Source organism: Haliotis rubra, unplaced genomic scaffold (genome assembly GCF_003918875.1).
Source record: "Haliotis rubra isolate DU_JTF1 unplaced genomic scaffold, ASM391887v1 Scf338, whole genome shotgun sequence".
Classification (NCBI taxonomy): domain Eukaryota; kingdom Metazoa; phylum Mollusca; class Gastropoda; order Lepetellida; family Haliotidae; genus Haliotis; species Haliotis rubra.
The window spans coordinates 95,406-120,837 of record NW_025767011.1 but is presented as its reverse complement, the minus strand read 5'-3'; the positions used below and the strand labels follow the sequence as shown (position 1 = coordinate 120,837).

At 38.9% G+C, this 25,432-nt stretch overlaps 2 protein-coding genes across 14 annotated transcripts in view; both read left to right on the top strand.

The window, feature by feature from the left end:
* The window catches only part of LOC124284505 (mucin-5AC-like), a 34,095-nt gene extending 9,970 nt beyond the window's left edge, over positions 1 to 24,125 (top strand). The window contains exons 8-16 of one of the 12 annotated variants that reach the window (XM_046720579.1): positions 15,144 to 15,261; positions 17,404 to 17,550; positions 17,765 to 18,025; positions 18,086 to 18,397; positions 18,687 to 18,713; positions 19,280 to 19,621; positions 19,737 to 19,763; positions 20,560 to 20,692; positions 23,808 to 24,125. In XM_046720579.1, the coding sequence (XP_046576535.1) occupies positions 15,144 to 15,261; positions 17,404 to 17,550; positions 17,765 to 18,025; positions 18,086 to 18,397; positions 18,687 to 18,713; positions 19,280 to 19,621; positions 19,737 to 19,763; positions 20,560 to 20,692; positions 23,808 to 23,985 (1,545 nt within the window). In that variant the 3' untranslated portion in view covers positions 23,986 to 24,125. Of the gene's footprint in view, positions 1 to 1,157; positions 1,776 to 15,143; positions 15,262 to 17,403; positions 17,551 to 17,764; positions 18,398 to 18,686; positions 18,714 to 19,262; positions 19,622 to 19,736; positions 19,764 to 20,559; positions 20,693 to 23,807 lie in introns of those variants that run through there. The other 11 variants (XM_046720580.1, XM_046720578.1, XM_046720585.1 and 8 more) reach the window with 11 other exon arrangements.
* On the top strand, positions 3,296 to 13,847 carry LOC124284507 (ly6/PLAUR domain-containing protein 6B-like). 2 transcript variants are annotated; one of them, XM_046720591.1, is made up of 7 exons: positions 3,296 to 3,511; positions 4,406 to 4,468; positions 4,829 to 4,908; positions 8,601 to 8,672; positions 9,179 to 9,296; positions 10,979 to 11,064; positions 13,812 to 13,847. In XM_046720591.1, exons 1-7 carry the CDS (start codon positions 3,460 to 3,462, stop codon positions 13,821 to 13,823), a joined length of 483 nt encoding a protein of 160 aa, XP_046576547.1. In that variant the 5' UTR covers positions 3,296 to 3,459; the 3' UTR covers positions 13,824 to 13,847. The 2 variants fall into 2 exon arrangements, with proteins under 2 accessions (XP_046576547.1, XP_046576546.1); XM_046720590.1 differs by lacking the exons at positions 3,296 to 3,511; positions 4,406 to 4,468; positions 4,829 to 4,908 and adding exons at positions 5,675 to 5,841; positions 6,699 to 6,761; positions 7,113 to 7,192.
* Positions 24,126 to 25,432: the final 1,307 nt, after the last annotated feature.

Below are 25,432 nucleotides of genomic sequence, written 5' to 3'. Positions count from 1 at the left end.
CATTTCGAAAAGTCATTGAATGTTGTAACCTTGATGAAACAACTTAAAACCGAGAGTCGTATGACGCACTTGAAATCAACGTAGAAGTTTGGAACTATTGAAAATGTGATCATTAAATTATTCCTGTTTTTGTAGTACGGACGTGTGGAAAATATTTTGTTACTCTGAATTCTTAGTCATAGATTTAAACAGATGAGGGGTGATTTTATGGCAATTAAATGGCTAACCAAGTAATTAATTTTGCGCTCATCCATTTGTACATACCAGATGCTTGGGATGAATGTTCAAATGTACAAATGAAAAAAATGGAATCCATGCATCTGCAGCAGCTCCATGCGTAACACATTGTTCACCTGATATTAGATAACTCATTAATATTACTACAGGTAGCCATGAGTTATGCAGTCAATCCGGTAATGACTCTCGATATACATTTGTATTAGATTTGGTCGTAACATTATGGCTGAAATATTGCCGATGTGACGTTAAATATTAACCCACCCACTCACTCAGATTTGGTTTGGTTGTTGTTTAACGCCACACAATATTCCAGCTATATGGCGGCGGTCTGTAACTAATCGAGTCTTGACCAGACAATTCATTGATCAACAGCGAGCCTGACCACCCAATCCCGTTAGCCGCCTCTTACGACAAGCATGGTTTACGGAAGACCACTTCTAACCCGGATTTTCACGTTTAGTTTAAACATATTTTATTCACAATGTGAAAAGGATCGGGGACAAGTTCTTTCAAATTATAAAACCTCTCTCCAAAGACACTTACAATAACTAATTACCTCACAAGCAATTATTAGAAACAGAGACAGAGAAAGATTGACAGTTCAGGGGAAATGTTATAATACAAAAGGTGTCCACCCAGCTGTGAATGAGTACCCTCATAGAGAAGACTACTGGAATCGTTTAGATTTGCATATATATTGATCGATTGGGATACAATGGCATGTGTCAACCAAGTCAGCGAGCCTGACCACCCGATCCCGTTAATTGCCTCTTACGACGAGCATGTGTTGCTGAAGACCAAATCTAACCCGGATCTTCTCGGGTCCGATACAGGATAAACACCTTATATACGTACAGATGTTGTTTGATCATTATGCGGTTTGAAAGTATTCAATAGAATTCTCTTTTTATCATCAGATGTGCAGACAGAAATACGTGCAATGACAAGTGGTTGAAACAAACGTCTGGAGACAATCGCTGCCTGTTCTTCAATCCGTCCATCAAGGACACATTCAGCTGCTTCTACTGTTGTACAACCCACAAGTGTAACATGCAAAGCTTCCCACCATATATGTCGTCACTATTTAGGGAAACTGATAAGTTGTAAACCTCAGCCTAAATGAAAGACAAAGGAAAGTGTACACTTGAAATCTTAAACCCAAAACTGATAACGCTATCAATACGTTACTAGGCTATAGTACGTGAGCAAGGTGTATGATATCCGTATCAAATACCGTGAACTACGGATATAACGAACTCAACTTATAAAATCGTTACAACCATAGTTCGCTATTCGCGATTCATGCAGCAAGTGGCCAGGGCATAAACATTTCGTTAGATCCGTTAGTTCGATGTAAGACTATTCGTTAGAAAATAATTTACTGAGCATTATTATTGAGTGACATCTTGTTTGCTATATGTTTAGCCATCGGCAAGCGTGAATGTATACTTTCTTTTTTCTGTGCACTACGTATTGAAAATATCTATGTATAGGTTTGTCAAATATACTAACATGAATAAACTGTTTGTTTTTTTGTCATGTCACGATGTTGTTATTCATCTATAGAACCGTTCCAGGTTCAGCTTTAAACTGATATAAGATTATTATATATGAATAAAACAAATAGGATTTATTGCATAAATATCAGACATTGGTAATATTGATTGTTTTCGTGGAAGTCGCATTCGACATTTTAGTTTAAATATTTTCCTTCGCAAGAATACTTCCATATGTATCTTAATTATATCTTCAGACTGCGTCCCTGATCTGGTTCAATCGTAAGGTTGCTGCAACTTCTGATCATGTCTCTAAAAAGACATCACAGGCGTTAAACATATTTTATATACCAGCTACCAGTCTGATGGGAAAATATAGCAACTTAGAATTAGTGTGAGGGGCGAACACAACGCATTACCCTATTGCAATGGCCAGCCATGAGTCATGACTTTCCTCCACGTCTTGGACAAGACGTCTTTACCACGTCACGCCCAGACACGCATGTCAGGCCGCACCACATCTCACGTTATGTTAAACAGTTAATTGATTATAGCATCTTGTGGACACAATATGGAACCTGGATAGTTCTGAGTTATCATTCCAAGTTTCTGTAAATTACGAAATCAATCATTGTCTGATTGGACCTGATTGGGACTAAAAGGATTTGTCTATGCATACTTTGTCCTGATTCATGACATTCTTTACGTCTATTTGTAAGAAGAACTTCACATAAACACATTCAATACCAAGGATTTTTTTATCATTATTATAGGGTACTTGTATAAGGCACATATCCAGGCAACTAGTGCTTGCTCAAGGCGCTGATATTATTTTCCCTCGATAATTGGATGTCAATCTCAATGGCACATCGTATTATCAATCTCTACTCCCTGGGGAGTATACAACTCTTGCAGCCACTAGGCGCACCGCGTTATTGTGGCTTACTCATCCTAACGAGGTACCCATTCACAGCTGGGTGGACTGGGATACATAGTCATAGTATTTTCACTGCACCTTGCTGTGCCCGCAACTAGGTGTTTGCACGTATTCATGTGGCCACCATCTAGCCATGTACCAACGGATTCGTGGGTTCTTTTAAGTGCACAGGGTTGTGTACTGTACACTAGGGGTTGTGACAACACTGAAAGAGTCTGCACACAAAGTTGACTCCAAGGTTTTTACACCCGGTCACAGGTAGGCTCGATCCCGACACCTCAACCTCGCTGGATCACTAGCCTGGCGCCTTAGCCAGCTCGCCCACCGCGTGAGAACACCCTCTTTATAATGAGACTATGGCAAATACATACCGCTACCACAAGAAGATACAACCGTTTATTATGTTTGTTTGTTAATAATAAAATAATCAAGTCTGGAATGGAATGCAGAAAACATGATAATCTTAAAACAAAAGTTTATACGAACAAAACAAGACATATCTAGATAGTTCTGGAAGAACAGACTTTATTTTAGACAAGTCGATTTATATGTCACAACAGGTTTACAGATTCCCACTAATTTTGGAACGGGATACAATATGCATGTTTTGAAGACATCTACAGGAACAAACAGCTTGCAGGTCTAGTGCGAGATAAGATAGGAGAATAATGTGTTGACGCTACTGCGCATGAAGCAGCACATGACAGGATATTACACAAATAGAACACATCCTGTCTAAATTGGTATCCTGGTCGATATATTCAAAAGGTCGATATAAGTAAACAGATGCCACATACAATCCACAGAAGGGCAATGTTCCGGATAATACTTGTCATTGGTAAGTGTAACCAGCTGCACAGGTACAGCCATGTGCCTGTGTGTATGTGTGTGTGTCTCTGTGTGTATCTGTGTGTGCATGTCTGTGTCTGTGTGTGTGTCTATCTACGTGGACCATGTTAATTGTGTTTGTTTTCTTAATACCGCAGTCATTATTATTCCAACTGTATGGAAGTAGCATTTAAATGAGTCGTGCAAACTAATGGTTAATATAATGAGTACCATCGGTGCAGCAGTCAAGGCACCCAAATTCGCTATCCAGTCCAATTAATGAGCATTGAAATGTTATGGATCTTTTGTAACGTGGAATTTGCTGACCGTATGGCCTGCATGAACCTTATGATGGTATGCTTGTAATGGCGGGGCATTTTGGGATTACTTGCAGCGTCTTTTCATTGAAAGAAGAAATGAAATGTTAGAGATAGTCTAAACGCCTAACGATCAGTTGACCTAAGTCAATCACGGTGGTGTGTCCTTTCTGCATACCTCAGAAGGGCCATATCGTGTTCAAACGCAGCAAGACAAACAGTTCCTATAAACCACCCTGTATCTTTTACATATAATCAACACCAAAGCCTTTTTCAAAATGGCTGATCGATGCCTGAACATATGTTTGAACTCTGAACGCGTGGACTAAAAGACAAAAGTTATCAGGGTGTCATTGACAGACGAATGCTCATTGAAAGAATACAAATTGAACTGGAATGTAAATCAACCGATTGTTTGATAGTTATTCCATGCTATTTTCCGTTGTTTGTATTTACAGGGCCAATGGGTCTTCTAACACTGAATGGAATAATGAAACCCTCTCAAAAGTTTTTCGAACAATATGTTAACACCTTTCTTATTAATGTCACGAGTTCATTAATAGACTTGACTGGAATTTTTATTACAGTTATATCTCTGCTGAAAGCTTCTACCTGCGTTCCAAGCGCTCCGGTCAGTGTGAATGACCCAGGTATGTACAGCAACGACAACGACAACGACGACGACGATGACGATGATGATGACGACGAACAACAAAAGAGATACATTATACAATGATAGAATAAGCATGGTTTTAATCATTATGAATACAGCTTTCACTTATTGTATCATTAACGAATATCCCAGTACTTTCACCGGGAACACCGAAAATGCGTCTTGAACATTGTACCTATCTTGGGAATCGAACGCAGGGCTTTGGGGTAACAAGTAAACACACGAACAACCGTCTACCCCAAGGCATATATTCAATAAAATACCTTACCTTAGTTTACTGAGGTGATCCGTAAGGTCACAGAAGTCAAGGGTATTTTAGACATGGATCTGATTTCAGGTGGTCCTCGCTGTTACTCGTGTCCAAGTGTGGAGGAACCGTATCTGTGTAACGTGACCACACAGTGTGGACATAATGAGGTAGGGTCAACTGGTCATACGGGGTACCTCAGGAGATTAGTCTGACGTCAGATGTGTTTATGATGGGGTCATTCAGAATTCCTCTTATATCTTCAAATACTTTGATAACTTTGATACATAGCGACGGGACAAGTGTGATTGTTTCTAAATGACATGGTGAATAAGGAATCATTCTCTGACGGGACGGAAACAAATATGTAAATTCAGACTTAGTGATATTTTGTATCATAACGATAAAACTTATTAGTTTCGTCATCTCGCAGAAATACTGGTCAACGTAGCGCTGGGTGGTATTTCTGAAATACTGGACAATCCTGGCGTTGTTACATGTATCTGACATACTGGTCAATGATTTGTGCCGTAAAATGCCGAAATGTTGGTCAACACAGTGCTGGGTGATTTTCTGAAATATTTTTTAAATCCTGGTGTTGTTAGATATATCTGAACCACTGGTCGTCACGATGTTTTACAGACAGAGAAGATACAACCGTTTATTATGTTTGTTTGTTAATAATAAAATAATAAAGTCTGGAATGGAATGCAGAAAACATCATAATCTTAAAACAAACGTTTATACGAACAAAACAAGACATATCTAGATAGTTCTGGAAGAACAGACTTTATTTTAGACAAGTCGATTTATATGTCACAACAGGTTTACAGATTCCCACTAATTTTGGAACGGGATACAATATGCATGTTGTGAAGACATCTACAGGAACAAACAGCTTGCAGGTCTAGTGCGAGATAAGATAGGAGAATAATGTGTTGACGCTACTGCGCATGAAGCAGCACATGACAGGATATTACACAAATAGAACACATCCTGTCTAAATTGGTATCCTGGTCGATATATTCAAAAGGTCGATATAAGTAAACAGATGCCACATACAATCCACAGAAGGGCAATGTTCCGGATAATACTTGTCATTGGTAAGTGTAACCAGCTGCACAGGTACAGCCATGTGCCTGTGTGTATGTGTGTGTGTCTCTGTGTGTGCACGTCTGTGTCTCTGTGTGTGTCTATCTACGTCGACCATGTTAATTGTGTTTGTTTTCTTAATACCGCAGTCATTACTATTCCAACTGTATGGAGTCGTGCAAACTAATGGTTAATATAATGAGTACCATCGGTGCAGTCAAGGCGTCCAACTTCGCTATCCAGTCCAATTAATAGTTTCTTATGAGCATGGAAATGTTATGGATCTTTTCTAACGTGGAATTTGCTGACCGTATGACCTCCATGAACCTTATGATGGTATGCTTGTAATGGCGGGGGCATTTTGGGATTACTTGCAGCGTATTTTCATTGAAGAAGAAATGAAATGTTAGAGATAGTCTAAACGCCTAACGATCAGTTGACCTAAGTCAATCACGGTGGTATGGCCTTTCAGCATACCTCAGAAGGGCCATATCGTGTTCAAACGCAGCAAGACAAACAGTTCCTATAAACCACCCTGTATCTTTTACATATAATCAACACCAAAGCCTTTTTCAAAATGGCTGATCGATGCCTGAACATATGTTTTAACTGTGAACGCGTGGACTAAAAGACGAAAAGTTATCAGAGTGTCATTGACAGACGAATGATCATTGAAAGAATACAATATTGAACTGGAATGTAAATCATCCGATTGTTTTAAAGTTATTCCATGCTATTTTCCGTTGTTTGTATTTACAGGGCCAATGGGTCTTCTAACACTGAATGGAATAATGAAACAATATATTAACACTTTTCTTATTAATGTCACGAGTTCGTTAATAGACTTGACTGGACTTTGTTGTTACAGTTATATCTCTGCTGAAAGCTTCTACCTGCGTTCCAAGCGCTCCGGTCAGTGTGAATGACCCAGGTATGTACAGCAACGACAAAGACGACGACGACGATGACGATGATGACGACGAGAACAACAAAAAGAGATACATTATACAATGATAGAATAAGCCTGGTTTTAATGAATACAGCTTTCATTTATTGTATCATTAACGAATATCCCAGTACTTTCACCGGGAACACCGAAAATGCGTCTTGAACATTGTACCTATCTTCGGAATCGAACACAGGGCTTTGGGGTAACAAGTAAACACACGAACAACCGTCTACCCCAAGGCATATATTCAATAAAATACCTTACTTTAGTTTACTGACGTCATCCGTAAGGTCACAGAAGTCAAGGGTATTTTAGACATGGATCTGATTTCAGGTGGTCCTCGCTGTTACTCGTGTCCAAGTGTGGAGGAACCGTATCTGTGTAACGTGACCACACAGTGTGGACATAATGAGGTAGGGTCAACTGGTCATACGGGGTACCTCAGGAGATTAGTCTGACGTCAGATGTGTTTATGATGGGGTGATTCAGAATTCCTCTTATATCTTCAAATACTTTGATAACTTTGATACATAGCGACGGGACAAGTGTGATTGTTTCTAAATGACATGGTGAATAAGGAATCATTCTCTGACGGGACGGAGACAAATATGTATGTAAATCAGACTTAGTGATATTTTGTATCATAACGATACTTCTTACACAGAGTTTCGTCATCTCGCAGAAATACTGGTCAACGTAGCGCTGGGTGGTATTTCTGAAATACTGGACAATCCTGGCGTTGTTACATGTATCTGACATACTGGTCAATGATTTGTGCCGTAAAATACCGAAATGTTGGTCAACACAGTGCTGGGTGATTTTCTGAAATACTTTTAAATCCTGGTGTTGTTAGATATATCTGAACCACTGGTCGTCACGATGTTTTACAGACAGACAGACAGACTTTATTCAGAATCTAAGGCCTCGCGAGCTCAGAGTACATCACAATAGCGATAATACGGTGCGGTTGTACAGTGAGAACATTTAAATATTTTGGTTCTTTTATAAAAGATAGCAACATTGTTTATCAATGATAAGTCACTGCATGCTAAGAACTTACACAATTTCATCCTTGTGGGATTATTGATATAAATGGAAGGTACATACAATTTTCTAAGATACTCATAACATGGACAGATGAGAGTAATAAGATATTCATCTTATATCTCATGTAAACATCAACGTGTGCAGGTTATATCGTTTACGCTTTCATTGTTACATTGTCTATACTTCTGGACTTTGAGATTATGAAGTTGACATCTTAATTTAACAAACAGGCTTAATAAATCTTTAGGTAAAATGTCTGAAAAATATGTGCTTCAGCTTCAAAGACAGTTTTAAATGATTTATAGAAGGAAAGATAATGTGACTTGTTTAGTCTTGTATACCAGTCTTGAACATTTATTTCAATACAGCGCTTTTTAAATGTAGACATAAATAGGAAATATCGCCAAACTCTTGATATATCCACACATATGAGAAACCTGTTGTGAATAATAGTGTACGTACATGTTTTACATTGAATCTTAAATCATCACTGTGCTTCTTTGTGTCTAAAATATAAACATCTACATTATTAAGACAGTCTCTCAATATCTTATACATTTGAAAAACTGTCAACACCGCGCCTAGTGATACATCGGACCATAGTTAGAAAATCGTTTTTAAAATCGATCTGAAATACTTGTAGAGTTTTGAAATCTACTTGAAGTACTAGTTAACATGGCATTTGAACCAACCATGTCTGGTACCCTGGTCAGCATGGTATTGGATGATCTCATTGTTCAATACAGTATCTATTGATATCGTCTTATATTTCAGCAATGTTACACAGATGAATATTCAACGAATCATGGAACGAGAACTTTCAGTGTCGGTTGTCGACGGATTGCAGTGAGTTTTACAAAACATGAACTGTTCTTATATGTTTAAGATACCATCAACTGTGTCCGTTCTTGCTGATCTGTATCTTCATGCTCAAGTCAATTCACAGGTTACCCAGTGACGATCCGGGTGAGAACAGGTCTCAGTAACCCATGCTTGCCATAAGAGGCGACTAACGGAATCGGGTTTGTCAGGCTAGCTCACTTGGTTCACGCATGTCATCGGTTCCCAATTGCGTAGATTGATGCCTATGATGTTGATCACTGGAATGTATGGTCCGATACAGACCGCCGCCATATAGCTAGAATATTGCTGAGTGCGGCGTAAGACAAACAAACCAAACCAAAATTCACAGGATATGGGCAAGCATGTTTTGTTTTGTTGTTGTTGTTGTTGTGTTGTTGTTTGTTTTGGGGTTGTTGGGGTTTTTTGGGGGGGTGGGGTCGATCTCTATGATGTATATCGATAGCCAGCCCTAGTATACTTCGAATAATAACATGTGTGCTGTGTTCCAGGATTGTCATGTTCCAATTGTCGGGAGATCAGTCTCCGGTAGGCGTGACGTCAAGCGACTCGAGTGTCAGGAGTGTTGCCATGGGAGATTATGTAATGGCGGCGGCTGCAGTGCAGGGAGTATGTTAGTATAATCATTTCATTTAGTTATATCAATCCGCCTCCGTGGTGTAGTGGTTAGAGCGTCTGCCGGAGAGTGGAAGGTCGTGGGTTCGATCCCCGACCGCGTCATACCAAAAGACGTTAAAATATAGTACTTGTTGGTCCCTGCCTGGCGCTCGGCATTAATGGGTACAACAAGGACTGGTCGGCTCGGAGTCAGTATAATGTGTCTGAGTGGGGTATTCATGCTTCACTGCGGCATGGTATCTCAGTGAGCTAGCACTATAAAACCAGCTTCAGTCTGGGCTAGTACAAGCAGCCGCACATACACATACACACGCATGCACGTCGTCATATGAGCGAAATATTCTCAAGCACGACGTTAAACCCAATTTCACCTCACCTCACCTAGTTATATCAATCTATTATTGATTTTTACACATCATACGTTTCTTTCTGGTACTAGTATCAAATATTACGTCTGTGTTTCTTTGCTCGTGTAATCTTGATCATGGGAATTCTTCTTTGATGGGCATTCTTCTTTTATGTGAATTCTATATCATGCTTGCTCATAATATCAATCACTTGATTGGAGACGGATTTGCTCTGCCATATCTAACCTCTCCGCTATTGCCAGGAAACATGTGTGACTACACAATAACATTTAGAAAGTGGTCAAATGTAACATATGTTATACTTTGGATTACACTTTTTTAGTATAGTACAGATCCCAGGACATTTCTTGGGTTGAGTCCCATCCGGGATTCGAACCCACACCCTCAGAGTCAGGCACCTAATCGCCAGCACACAAAGTCAGCCACCTGACCCGCTCAGCCACCGCGAAAATGGAGGATGTGGGTTCGAATCCCGGATGGGACTCAACCCAATAAAAGTACTAGAATCTGTACTTTACTGAGAAAGTGTAATCCCACATATAACATATGTTAGAAAACATGTGTGCCATACATTGGCTATCTTCCTTTCAACACAGAGAAGAAATGATCAAGCCCTAGGTTTTGTTGAATTCAGGGAAAAATGTAAATTTGAGTCGACATTTATGCTTCAACATATTAATGCAGAAAACAGTAACATATTCATCATTAAAGTAGGTATTCATGTAACATATAGGATTTATCATCTTCAGAATTTGATATATACCCAACAAAAAAAGTTAAGGACCACCCCAATTTTCAATATTAAAGTATTTAATACTACATATCATGATCCATACAATACTTAAGTATTGAATATTGGGGTGGTCTTTAACTTTTTTGTGTTGAGTATCATCATTTTCGCGACTGAAATACAATTTATTAATTCGGGCTTCTTGGTATTTAAGTGAATTAAAGTTACAAACGTGGTCATATTTCAAACTTCACCTTCCAGACAACTCTTTAATTATACCAAGTTTTCAACGAAAGATCTTCAGGAACCCATGCTTGCCACAAAAGGCGACTATGCTTGTCGTAAGAGGCGACTAACGGGATCGGGTGGTCAGGCTTGCTGACTTGGTTGATACATGTCATCGGTTCCCAATTGCGCAGATCGATGTTCATGCTGTTGATCACTGGATTGTCTGGTCCAGACTCGATTATTTACAGACCGCCGCCATATAGCTGGAATATTGCTGAGGGCGGCGTAAAACTAAACTCACTCACTCAACGAAATATGATTTTCTAATGGCTTAAAATTACTTGCAGTTGGCAAGGGCAACCTGTGCTTCAGCTGTCACTTCCTGAGGGACCCGCGACATTGCAAACATGAGAAACGATGCGAGGCCAATGAGGTATGTTGACTATTTCACCATGGTCCTCTGCATTTGCATATAATGGATTCCACCCCGGTGGTCCATGATACGCTCCGAGTCACCTTTTCGCGAATTCCTAGAATTTGATAATGATTCACTATTTGTTAATCAGTCATTTTTTATAATGGCTATTTGATAGTGATTCACTATTTGGTCATGATTCCTTATTTGATAGTGATTCACTAGTTGGTCATGATTCCCTATTTGATAGTGATTCTCTATTGATAGTGATTCACTATTTGATAGTGATTCACTATTTGATAGTGATTCACTATTTGATAATGATTCACTATTTTTATAATAATTCACTATTTGATAGTGATTCACTATTTTAAAGTGATTCCCTATTTGATAGTGATTCCCTATTTGATAGTGATTCACTATTTGAAAGTGATTCCATATTTGATAGTGATTCACTATTTTTATAATAATTCACTATTTGATAATGGTGCGGTGGGGTAGCTTAATGGTTAAAGCGGTCACTCGTCACACCGAAGACCCGGGTTCGATGTCCCACATAGGTACAATGTGTGAAGCCCATTTCTGGTGTCCCCCGATATTGCTGGAATATTGCTAAAACCGATGTAAAACTAAACTCACTCACTCACTTACGATGTGATAGTGATTCACTGTTTCATATTGATTCACTATTTGATGGTAATTCGATAGTGATTGATAAACACATGCGCATGCTATTGTAGAAATTGTACAATCGACTCTGCTTTTAGCTCAGATTTGTTACTGATGGAAACGTTTTTTCGCTTGCTGTGTGTAATTATCACCATTCAACAGAAGCACCCTACTCGGTGTTCCATGACTTCTATATGGAACTATTACAAAATTTTCATGCTTTTTTCCAAGGTTAATCAATTTTCATAGCTATTATTTTTATTTATTTTGGTTTAACACCACTTTAATTTTGTGTTTTTTAGGCTTTTTATTTTTTGATTTTTTTTTGTTTTTTTTTTTGAAATTACCTTTCTGTCTTACAACAGAAGCCAGACATTCCCGACCTTTTGGATGTCATCATTTATCGGAGTGATCCATTCATATAATGATTCTCACCATTTGTCTTTTACCATGACGAATCCGTGTCGGAATTTATAGACTGGTAGACTGAATCCACCCTGAATACCATTATTAAATATAGTAGTGTGTCTGAAAATTAAGTGTCCTCTATGTATGAACGACACGAAACAGGAAGCATGGAAATTCATGCCCTAAGAACGAATGAATCAATATCAAGGAAAATAAGAGGGTGTCTTTTACAGCACTGGTATGGACTGAATGACACTGATTCGTAGAGTTGTGACGATATATCGTAGTATCGATAATCGTGATACGTTTTCTGACAATAAATATATCGATACTTTTTCGTATCTTGATATGTATCGTTGACCTTAAAATTGTGAATCTTCACTAGAAACTGACGGTTATGTCAAAATTTACACTGTTACTTCTTATCAAAATACACCCTTTTAAAGAAAATAACTAACGATAGTATATCGTCGTATCGAATCGTATCGTTCCAAGATATCGCGATCGTATCGTATCGTGAAATTTCTGTATCGTCACACCTCTACCAATTTGATTTTAACCACTTTCAAATTGCGATGTATACGAAATGGGTCAAGCCACAACATATCCTGTTGTCATTTGCGCTTGTGACCACGTACATGTATTGGGATGACCATTATATGCTCTTAAAAAGTAGGGTAACCTGAACTTTCAATTTGGATATGATGTAAAAAGCGTTTACAAACATATCAAAGGTAGACATCTTATCAACACAACATCGTTTCTAATGATGACCACCCCTAAACACAACGCATGGACTGCACGTGCATAACGCAGTAGCCCCATACACGTGCGTAGGGTGTTATTCTTGATTTTGACGGTTTTCAATCACTGCACACCATTAATTTTGACAATCATCTTGCATCACACAGTTGTTAGTCTTTGTTTCTATGTGGATGTTTTTATTTGTTTGAAAATGAAAATCATACACATGCAAATTTTTGAAGTCATACACGAATCATCTTTACAAGAGCGATTACTTTACAAACAATTATGGTCATAAGGAAATCAAGTGGTGATGCACTCTCATTTTTTTGACTCCGTTTCAATCGAAATTAAAATGAAGTTCCAGTACTTTTTGAAGAGTATATTTCTGAAATTGAGAATATATCACATTATTATATGCATATCAACATCTGACCGTTAAAGACTCATACACTCTAGCAAATTAAATTAATTGGCATCGTTAAATTAAAACCCCGTTATTAAAACTACTTTTTCGATCTTTAGAGTATATTTCGAACTTTTGACAACATACAATTTCACCCGCGAAGGAAATTTAACAATCACATTGGTGCTTCTCTGACGTCATATAAATAGATAGGGCGGTTTACAATTGATCTTCAGCAACCCATGCTTGTCGGTAGAGGCGACTAACAGGATCGGGTGGTCAGCTGACTTGGTTGACACATGACTTTGTATCCCAATTGACACATGTCAGGCTTGCTGATCCCACATGTCATTGTATCCCAATTGGGATCGGGTGGTCAAGCTTCATGTCTTGGGCAATGCATATCATCGTATCCATTCGCGTAGATCAATGTTCCTGTTGACAATCACTGGATTGATAGCCCAGACTCGATTATTTTCAGACTCGATTATTATTGTTGAGTACAAACAAACAGAACCATTCTTAACGGAACATTTAGACTGTTACATAGAAGTCATCAATATGAAATCAAGTATAACTGGAATATTGAGCTGAGCTACTAAATGAGCAAACATCAGTGAACAATGAGCTATTCTTCAATGGCTATTAGTGAGCATTGACTATCAATGAGCTTTAGTGAGCACTTAGTTATCAATAGATTAGTGAGCTATTAGGTGTACACGCGTCAGTGATATTAGTGAGCTATCAATGAGCTAATCTATTAGTATGAGCTATCAATGAGCTATTAGTGAGCTGAAAACGAGCTAAGTACAATGAGCTGTTAGTGAGCTAATACCAATGAGCTGTCAATCAATGAGCTATTAGTGTGATCAATGTGAGCTATTAGTGAGCTATCAATGAGCTATTAGTGAGCTATCAATGAGCTATTAGTGAGCTATTAGTGAGCTATTAGTGAGCTATTAGTGAGCTATTAGTGAGCTATCAATGAGCTGAGTCTATCTAATGAGCTATTAGTGATTAGTGAGCTATTAGTGAGCAATGAGCTATTAGTGAGCTATCAATGAGCTATTAGTGAGCTAGTGATCTATTACTATTGAGCTTTTTAGTGATTCAGTGAGCTATTACTAAGTTATTATTGTTTCAGGCTGCTTTCAGCCATCTGCCAGAATGGGCCAATATTAAGATCCATGCTTATCGATCTTACACTGATACAAATGCTGATATCATTGCTTTAAGTCTCGCTATCTGATTGATCGGTCACATTCTTGTAAAACCAATACAGAATGGCTTGAATAACATGAATTTGAAATATTCAGTGTAATTTGATATCAAGTGAATATCTCTTAACTACACATCGCTCTTTAGTAGATATACCCGTGAGGATCCGAGTTAAAATTGGTCTTTAGCAACCCATGCTTGCCGTAAGAGGCGACTATCGGGATCGGGCGGTAAGGCACTCTGACTTGGTTGACACATGTCATCGTATCCCATTTACGTAGATCGATGCTCAAGATGATCACTGGATAGTCTGGTCCAGACTCGATTATTTACAAACTGTCGGCATATAGCTGGAATATTGCTGAATGATTTAACCAACACACACACAAACAAACAAACATTTGTGTTGTCATTCTGCTCACTCATAATTACTTCAGTTAATTGTTTAATTTTATGCTCTTGCACTTTTGGGGGTAACGTAGAAAAATGGCATCAAAAAGAGAAGTACCGTCATTGATCATTAAATAAGGTTTTGCTTTTTGTCTGCAAATGCATATCCGATCTTCGATAATATCAACAGATATGTAACGATGTACTGGGGTAGTGTACTACGGATATGACGTCATAACAGATTTGACCTGTTCTGATGTAGGAATGTCAACGTCTACGTCAGTTTGGGCTGCCGGTAGGGAAGCGGGACAAAACGATCTCCACAATGTGTGCCAGCTGTTGCTATGGAGATAGATGCAATGATGAGTGTTTCCTCAATGGTAGGTGACAACAGAAACGCTTTATAATAAAATTCAATAGAATGTGTGTCTAAAGGCTTGGGGAAACTGGTTTATTTGTTGTTGTTTTGTTTGTTTGTTTGTTGTTGTTTTGTTTGTTTGTTTGTTTGTTTGTTTGTTTGTTGTTGTTTTGTTGTTGTTTTGTTGTGTGGGGGGTTTTTGGGGGTTGGGGGTATTTATTATTTTGACTTTTAGTTACATTTTCATCCATTTCAAGATAGCAATACAATACATGTGCATATAGATGTACAAAAGATTGTGTTTTTTCATTTACATGTCATATCAAAACATTACACATTGCTGTAAAGCATATGTAGAGACGACCAAAAGGCATGGAAGCTTGCTTGTTTACAGTTTGAGAATGCTGTAAATTTTATTGTTTGGTAGTATCTGTATATTTCTTGTTGTAAAAGTTTGAAAATTGGTTTGCGTACATCTGTACAGCATAGATTTTGTATTAAGAATAATTGCATTCAAAGGGTTATTATTCATACCCTTAAATCCAAATAATACATTATTTCAATTGAATTCAATGTTTCCTTCAGCATATTTTGCAAGCCATTCTGAAAGTTGTCTCCATATGGTTTTGGCATATTGACAGGTATAAAACATGTAGAATGCTAAGTGGGTCGACCCGTGAAGGTCCGGGTTAGAATATTGATCTTCAGCAACCCATGCTTGTCGTAAGAGGCGACTAACGGGATCGGGTGGTCAGGCTCGCTGACTTGGTTGACACATGTCATCGGTTCCCAGTTGCGCAGATCGATGCTCATGCTGTTGATCACTGGGTTGTCTGGTCCAGGCTCGATTATTTACAGACCGCCGCCATATAGCTGGAATATTGCTGAGTGCGGCGTAAAACTTAACTCACTCACTCACTCACTAAGTGGGTCATTATATAAAGAACATGCTGGGAGTTCAACGTATCCCATCTTAAATAACAAGTTATTGGTACTTATGAATGATTTCAAATTGAAACCATCTTAATTACTACTTTGTGTACTTGGGGAAACTGTTGGTACAAAGGCTTGGCAAACAAATACACCATGCCTTTAGAAAGTGATCAAATGTAACATGTTACATTTCAGATTGCACTTAATGTCTCAGTCAACAGATTCTTGTTCTTCCAAATAATCCCAGATATAATTATATGTTGTATTTGACCACTTTCTTAAAGTGATTGTACTTCAGTAATGGGAGCCGTGCCAAATTACACTTGTCAATGGGATACTCAAAGTACGTAATGCAGACTGCCATTTGTCAGACTTATTTCTTGTTGAAGCTGCGTTGGCTGAGTGGGTTAGATTGCTACCTTTGTTTGCTGGGGATTACGTGCCTCCCTCTTAGATTGTGGGTTCGAATCCCAGATGGGACCTAACCCCCCAAAGTACTAGAATCTGCATTTTACTAAGAAAGACTTAGTGTAATCCCATCTATGATATATGCTGCGCTTGACAAAACGATTAGTCAAAACGTTTGATAAGATGTTGCATTCTGACACTACAGTGTGTTACCTCTCAGAGATAGCCGTGCTTGGCGTTAATCCTTTTCAGATTGGTTTATTGACTGTTAAACTCAAATTACATTTTACAAACGAAAACCATGTAGACGTGTTCTTTGGAGCCAGGTACAGTTCATGTTTGTGGATATACACGTAATATTGCCAATCAAAGATATTTTAGACCATTAGGAACTCAACATTATTCATAACATATTGCATTTGGTGAAGTACTTGGGATTGCTTATGTGACAAGGGGCGATGGGGTAGCCTAGTGGTTAAAGCGTTCGCTCGTCACGCCGAAGACCCGGGTTCGATTTCCCACATGGGTACAATATGTGAAGCCCATTTCAGGTGTCCCCCGTCGTGATATTGCTGATATATTGCTAAAAGCGGCGTAAAAACATACTCACTCACTCACTCATGTGACAAACACGAGTAAACTGGTTGAACTGACGTATGTAATGACTGTGATAATTCCCCAAAGCTGTGATTTAGCAGCAATAATCCCTACAACTGATAGCAGTACATGCATCCTTTGTGAATCAAAAATGACTATATATACAACGGGCTTTTCTAGAAAGAAAACCTACTGTTGACATTGTGTTCCACATATTTGTTGCCAGGTACACTTGTTACTACAAGACCTTTGGTGACTACAGATACATTCGTCGTTGATACAACAGGTGGAGCGTCATATACAAGTATTTTAATGAACATAGATACAACAAGATTGGCATCAACTTCAAGTCCCTCAGCGACTACAGATACAGGTGAGTGAGTGAGTGAGTTTAGTTTTACGCTGCTGTCGGCAATATTCCAGCTATATGGCGGCGCTACAGATACAACAATCATCTGTAAATCATTAAATGAATATAGATTCAACTTAAATTTATGCAACAATCCTGACATCATCTGTAAATTCTTTAATGAACACATACACAACTCCCGTTTATACAATAGGCTTGGCATCATCTTCAATTACAGAAACAACCATCGCGTCATCATCTGCGATTCCTTTGATGAACACAGATAGAACTTTTGTTCATGAAACAAGCTTGGAATCATCTTCAAGTCCCTCAACGATTACAGATACTACAATTGTGTCATCACCCACAAGTTCATTAATGAGCATAGACTCAACTCCGGTTGATACAGCTAGAGGGACGCCATCCATAAGTCCTTCAATAAGTACAGGTGGACCCGTCCTTTATACAGCGAGTGGGACGCCATATATAAGTCCTTCAGTGGGCACTGATACATCTGAACTTTATACAGCAAGCCCGACGCCATATATAAGTCCTTCAATGAGCACAGCTGCGCCTGTCCTTTACACAGCAAGAGCGACGTCATCTATAAGTTCTTTGATGACCACAGATGCAACTGTCGTTGATACCAAAATACAGCCATCATCTTCAAACCCTCCACGTATTAGTACAGTTTTCCTTGATTCAAGTGAGGCACCACCCGCAAGTCCGTCGATGAATACGGATACAACTACAACAAATGGGGTACAATCTAGTCTCCTTGCCACATCCACTTTTCATGAATTAAGCACTATAAGACATGGAGTTACAGCGTCCCCGTCCACAAGCACCACACCACCAATGTCGACTCATGGTAAGCACTTGAGCACAATTCTTTGAGTGAGCAAGTGAGAAGTGTTTTAATAATAAACCAGCAATATTAAAACGGAGGACACCAGAAATGGGCTTCACTTATTGTATCCATGTTGGGAATCGATTCCGGGCCATCGGCGTGACGAGCGATAGCGCTAACCATTACAATTCGTTCAACAAAATATATCCAGTGATATCCAGTTTTGTACTTTATTTACCCCATAAAAGTGAAGATATATCACTTCCAAACTGTATTCATCTCATGCATGAAATATTCATCTATATTCCAGGCACATCACCTGGAAAATATTTGTCGAGTAAGTAACTTCCTGCCATAATGTTGTCTGACATACAGCATAAGACAATTTTGTGAACAACCTGGAAATGGTATTTTTCAAATTCTTTCCTCATTTATTGTGCAGACAACAGGTGTTGAGACTGGCTTTTATTTCTTATGTAATTTATCCTGTTTGCAAAACCGTTTCTTCACCTAGTTTGTAAATACCGTTTCTTCACCTAGTTTTAAAACCTTTTCTTAACTTGTTTGTTAATACCGTCTCTTCACCTAGATTTAATACCTTTTCTTAACCTTGTTTGTTAATACCGTTTGTTAATACCGTTTCTTCATCTAGTTTGTAATACCTTTTCTTAACCTGGTTTGTTAATACCGTCTCTTCACCTAGGTTGTAATACCTTTTCTTAATCTGGTTTATAGATACCGTTTCTCCACTTAGTTTAAATACCTTTTCTTAACCTTGTTTGTTAATACCGTTTTGTTAATACCGTCCTTCCATAAGTCCTTCAATCAGTATAGGTGGACCCGTCCATTATACAGTGGGCACAAGTCCTTCAGTGGGCATGAATACATCTGTACTTTATACAGCAAGTCCGACGCCATATATAAGTCCTTCAATGAGCACAGCTGCGCCTGTCCTTTACACAGCAAGAGCGACGTCATCTATAAGTCCTTTGATGACCACAGATGCAACTGTCGTTGATACCAAAATACAGCCATCATCTTCAAACCCTCCACGTATTAGTACAGTATTCCTTGATTCAAGTGAGGCACCACCCGCAAGTCCGTCGATGAATACGGATACAGCTACAGCAAATGGGGTACAATCTAGTCTCCTTGCCACATCAACTTTTCATGAATTAAGCACTATAAGACATGGAGTTACAGCGTCCCCGTCCACAAGCACCACACCATCAATGTCGACTCATGGTAAGCACTTGATATCCAGTGATATCCAGTTTTGTACTTTATTTACATAAAAGTGAAGATATATCACTTCCAAACTGTATTCATCTCATACATGAAATATTCATCTATCTTCCAGGCACATCCCCTGGAAAAGAAATGACGAGTAAGTAACTTCCTGCCATAATTTTGTCTGACATACAGCATAAGACAATTTCGTGAACAACATGGAAATGGTAATTTTCTAAATCTTTCCTCATTTATTGTGCAGACAACAGGTGTTGAGACTGGCTTCTTGTGATATTATTTCTTATGTAATTTAATCTGTTTGCAAAAACGTTTCTCCACCAAGTTTGTAATACCTTTTCTTAACCTGGTTTGTTAATACCGTCTCTTCACCTGGTTTAGATACCTTTTCTTAACCTGGTTTGTTAATACCGTTTCTTCATCTAGTTTGTAATACCTTTTCTTAACTTAGTTTGTTAATACCCTTTGTTAATACCGCCTCTTTACCTAGTTTTAATACCTTTTCTTAACCTAGTTTGTTAAAACCGTTTGTTAATGCCGTTTCTTCATCTAGTTTGTAATACCTTTTCTTAACCTGGTTTGTTAATACCGTCTCTTCACCTAGTTTGTTATACCCTTTCTTACTCTGGTTTATAGATACCGTTTCTCCACTTAGTTTTAATACCTTTTCTTAACCTTGTTTGTTAATACCGTTTGGTAATACCGTCTCTTCACCTGGTAATACCGTCTCTTCACCTGGTTTTAATACCTTTTCTTAACCTTGTTTGTTAATGCCGTCTCTTCACCTGGTTTTAATACCTTTTCTTAACCTGGTTTGTTAATACCGTCTCTTCACCTGGTTTTAATACCTTTTCTTAACCTGGTTTGTTCATCCAGGTTGGAATGCCTTTTCTTAACCTAGTTAACAATACCTTTGTCGTGTTTGTGATTCGCAGCTATCTGCCACGCTGACTGTGATGGATTATCTGGTTGCATCTTGCCTAAGATACAAACATGCAGTGGCGCAACTCCTTACTGCTTCACACAAGTAGATAATGCTGATTCAGGAGCCTTTAATATCAAGAAAAGGTATGTACTCGATCATCTTATGTTGTTTTTCTATGAAACCGAACCGAGAAAACAATACACATTAATAACATTAAAGTTAACGATGAACATTGTAGTCACCTCAGCATGGATTACTGAAGATCAGTTCTAATCCGGGTCTTCACGGGAATCTTCAAAAAGAAGAGCCGACTTCACCATGTGTTTATGGACTCACTTTCGAACCGTCATGTGCCAGGGGTGCGCACCCTGCAAATGCATTATGAATACACCCAAATGCAACTTAATTGTTTATCCGAAAAGGTCAACAGCTAACATTAGGTATAAGCCGAAATAGCGATATTTCACCGAACATCATTTTTGTCACTGATGCGAGAGATTTGGAAACGTTCTCCTCAAACCGAAACATGAGTCTCATTCACCTAGTCAGACAATGACCTACTTTTCAGTCGATCCGAATTTTCTCGTGTGAAAGTGAAAAGAGACACCACAAACAACTATGGTTACCCTGAATTCCAATTTCATGTTTCATAAGAAATTGGTATTTACAGTTAATTTTTATTTTTAAACTTTCATAACATCGTATTTCTATATTTTATGGCGAGGTGTAGGCAGAATGACCTTAACTAAGACGTCACAGACTGCCCCTGTTTGATAAGGTCGTAAAATGATTCACAATTCATCTGGCTCACTGGTTACATCTGTTATCTGGGGTTTTTGCGCTTATTCAGTGTAGTTTTGTTACGCACAATGTGATTGCAAAATATCAAGTCCGTGCCGGACCGCCAAACTTTTCTAGCGGCAGAGCCTCGTTTTGAGATCTCCACGATTTCCAGATTTCCGGTTGTCAGAGCACGCTGTACGAAGTGTTTGCAAGGATTAGAAGAAGCGTAGTGTTGCAACATACAAGTACTTAGATGTATCAAGTAATACTGATTAATATTTATGTATCCAGTTAAATGAATTGGTCTCAAAATTCTGAACTGGTTATTGTTCTAAGGTGGGCAATAGGACGGAAGTCGGTCAGCAGGAAACGAGACTGTTGTGTAATCAATGTTTTGACTTTGGCCTCGTTTCACAAACCGATCGTAGCGCTAAGGTGATCGTAACTCCCATATTTTAACACACTAGACATACGACAGTCGTAGCGCAATATCGCTTTGTGAAACGGCCCCATGCCTACCATTCATCTTTCTGTAAACTTGAGTGATGCCTTCACGATGTTCTGTAACAGAGATGACAACTTGCTACAGCTGTAGGTATAAACGTGGCACCTCAAGCATATATCGGCCACAAGGAACGGCGCGTTCCTTCTAAATTTGAAAAGATTTCAGCAATGAAAAGTTTCCATGTATACTTTAATAGGAGGATATCATCAGATTAGAAGCGACAAAACCCTTTCAACATCCACAAGACATCACTGCTAAAAGCAGAGTCGATTGTACCATTTTGACTATATCATGACTATAAGAACATCATGTGGAATGTCCATGGCGCTGACGTTACGAATTATATACAAAGTCACATACATATTGACAGGGATGTCCACCGTGAGCACCAACAAATGGCCGACGTCTATGAAATAGGCATCGAGTGAGTGAGTTTGGTTTTACGCCGTTTTTAGCAATATTCCAGTTATATCACTGCGGGGGGGGACACTAGAAATGGGCTTCACACATTGTACCTATGTGGGGAATCCAACCCGGGTCTTCGGCGTGACGAGCGAACGTTTTCACCTCTAGACTACCCCACCGCCCTTAAATAGGCATCGAAGCTTTGGGGGATAATCCGCTGCCAAATCATGAACGTTATCTGATTCGGCACACGGCGTAGACGTCCACCTATTTAATCCAACACATGCACTGTAGGGGCGAGACCCGATGAAATGACATTACAACCGAGTGAGGAAACTGGCCCAAGACATTGAAGTATGAATATAATCTCTGTAATCCACACCTGTCAAAGTGCCATGAGCAACACCTTAGGGTTTTTTATCCCGATGAGCACTTATTATATATCACCCCAAATCATCATGGAACCACCGATTCGTCTACATGATGCAGGCTTGAGCATAACGCTCCCCAAGACGTATGTAGAGTGAGTGAGTATGGTTATACGTCGCTTTTGGTAATATTCCAACAACATCACGGCGGGAGACACCAGAAATAGGCTTCACACATTGTACCCAAGTGGGGAATCAAACCCTGGTCTTCAGCGTGACGTGTGGACGGTTTAACCACAAGGCTACCTCATCTCCCCTTATAGGCGTTGTGACGCTTGGACGTCCTCCACCTGGAGATCGGCAAGCTTCCTCGTTGTCCTGATAGCGTCTCAACATTTCTGAAATGGTGGTACGGTGGCAGTAGATAATGTGAAGTGACCTGACGTTAACAGTACCCCACGGACCATCAATATGGCCTCTTGACGTTGTGAGGTCGTGACTTGATATGCGGTTTATTAGCTGTTCAATATTTGAACGTTTAAATGTCGAACGATTAATCTTCCGAAATCGACATGACTGTTTGGACATTCATGTGCTCCACTCAGTCTGTCGAGTACATGCACAAACGTGGTGTGTATGTCCATGCCGAAACCCTTGACTTCACGAAATTTAAAGAAGCACATATACGTGTTCTCTAACATCTGTATTTGTGTACATATATAGTTTCGATATATGTTTATTTGTTGTAGCACAGTTTGTCGTCAGTCTTTATCGTTGAGGATTTGGTAAAGTCATTCGAAAGTGGTGGTGTGTGTTCCTGTGCAATTGGGCTCAGATCACAAACCAGTTTAGTAACGTTGAGCGGGGAGAGTCCTTGGATGGGTGACAGTGTTTAGCAGCTTGACTCCTGAGAGTTTCTTGGACCTCAGTCCTGCCCCACAACGAAGCACATGTGATACATGTGGTCTCACCTTAGGCAAGTGAGTTTGTTAAAATTTGCCACTGTTCACAATCTGAAAATGGGTACCCGGTGGGAAAAGGCATGTGGCTATTAACCCTCTAGCGCTTCACGGGCAGCTTGGGTTATGATAATCAGATTGTTTGTGCTCTTTGATCATGCTTAGACATGGATATATGCGCGGGACAAATATGGTATTATAATTGTTATTTAATGCAAGATTTTGCTTTGTTCATCAGATGTGCAGACAGAACTACGTGCAATACCAAGTGGTGGCACCAGACGTCTGATGACGATCGATGCGTGGATTACAAGCAAGGGAACATGAATACATTCTCCTGCTTCTACTGCTGTACAACTGACAAATGTAACTTAGACAACATCCAACCGTCGTCACTATTTAAAGGGGATGATTAGTTTCATTTAGAACAGTGTTGTTATATACTTCGTTTCAAAAGTTTAGACTCACTAGTGTAAATATAGGCTTCAGGCAACTGTTCTAAACTAAATTTTGCCAAATATTCCATTCTGTTTAAAGGTACTGTTTACACATGAACTCATGTATTGTAAAACAAATTCGTAACGTTGAAATGATTATTGTCATGAGTTCAATAAATGATAAAAACAGTGAACATTGGCAAATTATTAACAAAACTTTACATCAAAAATTAGCTGTTCACATGCATGATACATGCTTTTCAACGATTTGATGCATGATCCTCGTGAATACATCTGCATACGGTTTGGTTTGCAGTTGGTTCCCCTAAGTTAGTGGAGAAATCAATCTTCGATGTATCCGTATACATATACATAACATATAGTGAGTGTTTTAAGTGGGTCTAAGCTTTTGAAACGAAGTATGTTTGAAATAAAACGAAGGGAAATGGCAAAAGATTGATCCAACGTTGAGAACTTGCCAGATATGTATATTGATGTACGTTTATATGTCCATTACATGATGAAAGTACTATGAAATATATACCTGATAACCTAACTGCAAATATATTTAACTTTAAGATAATTTAATGCCTTTCAACAAATAGAACACAGGGCTTGAAAATGCTGAGAAAAGAAGAAGAAAAGAATTACTAACTGAACGGTTTTCTGAAGTATATTAGCCTGCAGACCCACATTTATGTTCAACCTTCGTTATCTTTATGCTGTAAATATTAATGTATATTGGCCCAGAGGCCTTCATTCTTGAATAAAGACTGACTCACTTATTGGCTGACTGATTGATTGATTGGTTGCATGGATAGAAGGTCGGATGGTTGTATGGTTGGTTGGTTTGTAAATAACCGAAGCCAATATATACTGAATAGCATAAGAAACGCAAGTTTCGAAAAAATAAAATCTCATAAAATTAAGCGTTCATGTTGATGGAACGTTCACGGTAAAGTGATAAAAAAGTCAGACTTGCGTTTCTTTTGCTGTTCAGTATAATATTACTAAAAGCAGCGTAAAACTAAACTCACGTACTATGTTCACCGAACAGATAACTGCATATGTCCAAAATAACTGCACTGGAAATTACCTCTGTCGACAGACTAACTTCATTCCATCGATCCTATCTGACATCTCCTTGCTTATTATACTAACGTGTCACAAAATATTGATTTGTTCAATTTCCTCACGTTTAATGTAGATAAAAACCTCAACGACGTCATGAAATAACCATGAAGGAAGAGGTGAGGTGAGGTGAAATTGGGTTTAACGTCGTGCTTGAGAATATTTCGCTCATATGACGACGTGCATGCGTGTGTATGTGTATGTGCGGCTGCTTGTACTAGCCCAGACTTAAGCTGGTTTTATAGTGCTAGCCCACTGAGATACCATGCCGCAGTGAAGCATGAATAACCCACTC

Bases quoted from the DNA above. Each gene is read 5' to 3' on its own strand.
- LOC124284507 (XM_046720591.1), top strand. From the start codon at position 3,460: ATGCCACATACAATCCACAGAAGGGCAATGTTCCGGATAATACTTGTC. The intron at 4,469-4,828 runs GTATGTACAGCA...ATCTGATTTCAG, and splicing joins GGTCAGTGTGAATGACCCAG to GTGGTCCTCGCTGTTACTCG. The intron at 4,909-8,600 runs GTAGGGTCAACT...CTTATATTTCAG, and splicing joins CACAGTGTGGACATAATGAG to CAATGTTACACAGATGAATA.